General features: G+C 47.9%; 1 protein-coding gene across 1 annotated transcript in view; it reads left to right on the top strand.

Moving 5' to 3' along the window:
• LOC108241147 (circadian-associated transcriptional repressor) overlaps positions 1 to 3943 on the top strand; it is a 5037-nt gene extending 1094 nt beyond the window's left edge. The window contains exons 2-6 of the mRNA XM_017425113.3: positions 436 to 770; positions 883 to 958; positions 1277 to 1355; positions 1686 to 1869; positions 2006 to 3943. Coding sequence (XP_017280602.1) covers positions 436 to 770; positions 883 to 958; positions 1277 to 1355; positions 1686 to 1869; positions 2006 to 2596 — 1265 coding nt within the window. The 3' untranslated portion in view covers positions 2597 to 3943. The remainder of the gene's footprint in view (positions 1 to 435; positions 771 to 882; positions 959 to 1276; positions 1356 to 1685; positions 1870 to 2005) is intronic.
• Positions 3944 to 5149: the final 1206 nt, after the last annotated feature.

Genomic DNA, 5149 nt, shown 5'->3' with positions numbered 1-5149 from the left:
GTGGCTAGCAGCACGAGACAGAGGAGAGGAGGGGCTACAGTGAGCACCGGAGGCTGTGGCAGAGAGGAGTGTGCCTATTCTGATTTCTACTCTACGAGCTCCCATCCCCCCCCACCCTCCGCACAGTTTACTCTCCTCAACGAAAGCCAGACATGTACCACCGTTATTTGCCTCCTGCGTCACCCCCCAGTCCCACTCTGCACCACATTAAACTGGGGCACGGGTGTTTCCACCATTTTGAGTGGTGGGAGGTAGATTTTTACTGGTGGAGGGGCTGGAAAATGGAGTGTTGCTGTAGCAGGAAGCATGCCTGTGTGCTGCATGCTTTCTTCTCTGTATGAACTACTTCTCACTTGAAGTGTCCTGCCAGTCTGTGTTGTGCTTCTCTCTGCTGATCCTAACCTTTCGTGCCGCCGCCCCCTCCCCTCCCAACAGCGATGCAGTCCCAAGGAAGCACTTCCACCCAGCCCTCCTTCGATTCCCTGAGCTCCAGCGACAGCCTCTTGCTCAGCGACTCTGAGCAGGCCGAGGACGACGCCGATGTCTTCCTGGCGGACAACTCTTCTTCCGTCAGCGGGACGGGTGCCGCCGAGGCCAAGCGAAACGTGGCGTCAAAGGGCGCCGGGTCCCAGTGGGAAGGCTTCACGGATAAAGGGGAAGAGGAGGAAGCGTACGGGCCGGAGGGTGGCGGCAAACGCCTCGGCCTGGAGGAGACGGGCCCTGCGAGCCAGAAACCGAAATCACAGGGAGATCTCCTTTTCGCTCAAAAGGTAAAGAAAACGGACTGAGGGGAAGGATGATGTAGCAATGTGTGTAAAGAGGAAATCTCAGGAGACCGCTTCTGAAGCTGTAATCCATCTCATCTCTCTGTTTCTCCGTCAGTGTGCTGAGCTGCAGGGTTTCGTCAGGCCTCTGCTGGAGCTGCTGAATGGGCTGAAGAAGGGCCGATTCGACCACGGTAAGCAGCCTGAAATCACCGTCTCCACCTGACACGTGCGGACTCGTGGGTAGAGTTGTAGGTGCGAAAATAAAAAAAAAAAAACAGAAGCTATGAGACAATTCCACTGAACTGGGGAGTGTTTCGTTGCGTTGCAGGCTGTATTGATGCAGCACAAAGTGCAGCACAAAATGACAGTCCGGCAGCTTACTCATTAGCTAGGCGGGGGTTTACCGATGCGCCGAGTGAAAGTGGTGTCTGTGCATGTGGCTGCGCGCGGCCGCATGTGTGTTCATTCAGTGGAAATGCTGACTGGAGGATTGTGTTTTTGATTGACAGGTTTAAGCAGTTTCCAGCAGAGCGTTGCCATGGATCGCATCCAGAGGATTGTTGGGGTTTTGCAGAGACCTGACTGTGGGTAAGATGACATCCACACTGTCCCACCCTTCACTTTATACTCTTCCAGCATCACTAAAGGTTGCAGAATGATTATTAAACTGTATTGGAGCCCAGTGAGGCAGTCTTTATGTTTCAAGTCTTATCTCCTGCTGCATGTTTTATTGAACATTCCTGTGAGTAGGTAGGGTTACAACATTCACCACCAGCGCAAAGAAACCAAAAGAAGGGGCTTGTAAAGCGTGTAGAAACTGCAGCTGTTTTTTTTGTTTTTGTTTTTTTTAGGCGATGGAAGAATCTCTTTATCGCGTTTTCCTCACCGTAAGCTTTCACCTTTTGTCTTGTTTGTTAGGGAGAAGTACCTGAACACCCTGCTTCAGGTGGAGATGATGCTGAAGCTTTGGTTCCCCCAAATCTGCACTCAGTCTGTGACTTCGTCCTCGAGCGTCGCCACTTCCCCCGCTCACTCCCTCCTGGACACGTCCAGCTACACCCCGCCACATAAACACAGGGATCAGTTACATATTCCCGTTAAGGTGAGAACCCGTGCATGCCTGGGAGTCCGAGTGCCTACTGGGGCGAGTAGGCTACCCCCTCCCCGCCCACGCGAGTCGCGCTAACACAGACCGAGCTTTTCATTCACTTGCTTTCTGCCCTGTTGGTTTTTTCCAGAAGCGCAGACTTAGCTGGACTGGCACAGACTCCCCCACGCCGTCCCCCGTGCCCACCAAGTGTCCCCGTGTCGGCACAGACGAGAGAAGGCTGAAGCACAATCAGGACAGAAGGGACCTGTCTCCCTCTTCTCCACGTCTGACGTGCGACGCAAACCAGCACCTTCCGGACGTGGCCCGTAACAGCCAGGCGAAGGGAGGTGACAGCGGCAACGAGGAACCGGACGACTTGTCGGCGTACAAGGCCGCTCAGAGCTCCGAGCCGAGGCTGACGTGGGTGCACGTCGCTCCCATCCCGTCCCCGCGGAAAGCCTGCCTCTCGCACCAGGGCGCGGAAAGGGAGGGCGTCAACAAAAGCGTCCTGACGCCACACGGGACGAGCAGCCCGGCGACGCAAGACAGCTCCGTCTCGTCCACCACTCCCTCGGAGCGCCCCGAAACCCAGAAGAAGCCGATCCAGTGCCAAAGCCAGCCTGTTCTCGGACAGCAGAGCGGGATGGAGACCACTGGGACATGCCACGGTCAAAACCAGTGTCCGCTCGTCACGCTGAAGCCTCCGCCCGGGGTGAGGCCCTCCACCTTAGAGACCTGATGCACGAGCAAAGAGCCGGCAGCTTCCGTCTTCTTACATCACCAGGCCTAAAGCTGCTGCGACACAAACAAGGGAAGAGGGTGACGGCCTGAGATCATAAACGAGTTTTACGAGGAGGAAATGAAAGAAAAGTTTCAAATAGATGTCAAAATTATTATTTCAAATGAGATATATCTAATTAGATCTATTAAAGAACAATAATGGTGTAAAAAAGAGAAAAACGCACAAAAGAGGAAGCAGTTAAAAGAAAGAAAACTTAAAGATACTTGAACTGATCGTTACTTTTCAGCATGAAAGCAATCAAATATATTCAAAGATGGCTGTTTTAGCACAACTCTAACTTGAAGGACTAACGCTCTGAAAGCAGAAAAATCTGATGTCAGTATTAAAAGGAGAAGCTTAAAATCGTACGACTGAATCCAGAGGAGAGAACGGAGCTGGTTCTTTTTTTTTTTTTTTTTTTTTTTTTTTTGGCAGACTCGGCATTTACTTGTAGATAGACAAGAAGCTAGCAGAGCAAGAAAACAACAAAAAAAAAGAAGTGATACTGAAGTGAGTGAAGAGCATCTTCTTACTAACGACGCGAGAAATTCAAAACGTTGATTACCGTACTGTAAATGTGGTGCGTTAGGGTCGGTGGAGGGGGAAACGATGCAACGAGCCTCGAATGTACTCCGAACGCTCGGCCGGCAGATCGAGAGGAGCGACGCTGTGGCATCTGAGGTTCACGCGAGAGACTTCCCGCTGTGACGCGGACCAGACCGGCAATCAGGGTCGTAAAAAAAATCAAAAATCAAAAAAAAAATAAAAAATTAATAAGGACTTTTCTTAAAAGGCCAGCTTGAGGAGAACGAAAACAAGGACCACTCAAAGACACTTGACAGTTAATTTATTCATGTTCTGATCAACCGCTGCAGCTATTTATTATTGTTTCTATTTATTGATCGGGCAGCTGATTATCTCCAGCTGTGCAACCGCGCAGTTTGGCTCATGGGCTTTTTAAAGGCAATTTGGAAGAAGCTTTTTACATTTCATTTTGTTTTATTTTTTATTTTTTTTATCGCTGTCATGAAGAGTAAGGAAAGAAAAAAACAACAACAAACAGGTGAAATATTTCGACTGGACTATTGGACTACTGTGCCTTTTTTTTTTTTTTAACGATGTGTTCAGCGAAGTTCTCTGGTGCTTTTCGGTGCATTTTGATTGTCCGCGTTTCCCAGAACGAGAACTCGTTTGGTCCGGTGGGCCTGCAGCACGTGCAGGCTTTGGTTTCCGACTTTCAAACAGATACGCACAAAACCAACAGCATTATCAGTTAAATAAGACGTTTAAAAAAAAAAAAAAAAAGGGAGAACAAATTAAGTTTAATTAAGTAAGTATTAAGTTAGTATTCTGACAGCTACAGTTCGTCCACGCTGCCCACGTCTCCAACTAACACCATCAGCAGTGATTACTGTCTTATTATGAACAACTAAGCCTTTTTTTAATTTTTTTTTATTTTGGAGCTTTTCTTTTAGCTCTTATCAGTGGAGGAGCAGACTGAACTGCACTTAAATTGATAGTTCAGATCTATTAGGGTGGAGAGGTTAGGAGTTACGAACAATTAGTATCTAACCTGTTGCAGATGCAGTGAACAGCAGTTTAATTCTGACCAGAGTGATGAGCTGACAGCTAGTCGGAGTGGGGGCCAAAGCGATTGTATCGTGGGGAGCCCCCAGGCTGCACCGAAAGTGCTACAGCTAGCTGCCGCCGCTCTCCGCACCGGCAGATAACCGCAGAATCCTTCGTAAATAACCGTTTGAAACTCTTAATGTTGCAAAGGTTTTTTTTTTTTTTGGTTTTTTTTAAATGACATTTTCCCTGAACCGTTAAGAGTTCTTCTGAGATGGCGAGGATCCCGCTTTGGTCAGACTAGCCATTAGCTCATCATTCCGGTCAGAGTTAAGCTCAGTTTCCACAAACAGATCTTGTTTAAAGAGATATCTACAGCGGGTAAGATTCTTAATTGTTTATAACCTTTCCACAGAACTCCACTTCAATAGGTTTTAATTATCCCCCTGAAGCTGGTGCTTTTAAAGACTTGAAAAAAACAAAACAAAAAGAAAATGTCGAAAAACTATATATTCTGTAGGAAATCTTTATTCGCCTTCCACTGCTGCTCGTATTATTCTAATTCCAGCGCTAACTTCGATGTTTCATAGGAAGCCCCTCACCTTGTTTGGAAACACACTAACGACATTAATATTTTTCATTGACGCGACTGAATCTACACGTGTTGCCAATCGTATTGTAGATATTAAACATATTTTTTGAATTGGTGTGGGTGGTTCGAGCCGTAGGGTCAGCCTCACTCCTGTTTACTGTCGGAGCACGACAATTGCACTTATTTACATCCTTTTCGTTTCACGTTTTCTACTGTAGCGACCGCTGCTGATCGGTCAGACAATAACGATGTCCTGTTTCAGTTAGCTGCCTTTTTTTCTTATTAAAGCTGTAGAAACTGACTGTAAAAAAAAACCAAATCCTCACCCCCAGGCCTCCCCTCCCCCACTC

The sequence above is a fragment of the Kryptolebias marmoratus genome, linkage group LG16, assembly GCF_001649575.2.
Source record: "Kryptolebias marmoratus isolate JLee-2015 linkage group LG16, ASM164957v2, whole genome shotgun sequence".
Taxonomy (NCBI): Eukaryota; Metazoa; Chordata; class Actinopteri; order Cyprinodontiformes; family Rivulidae; genus Kryptolebias; species Kryptolebias marmoratus.
Note: the sequence above shows the minus strand (reverse complement) of the source record. Positions and strands in the feature narration are given on the sequence as shown.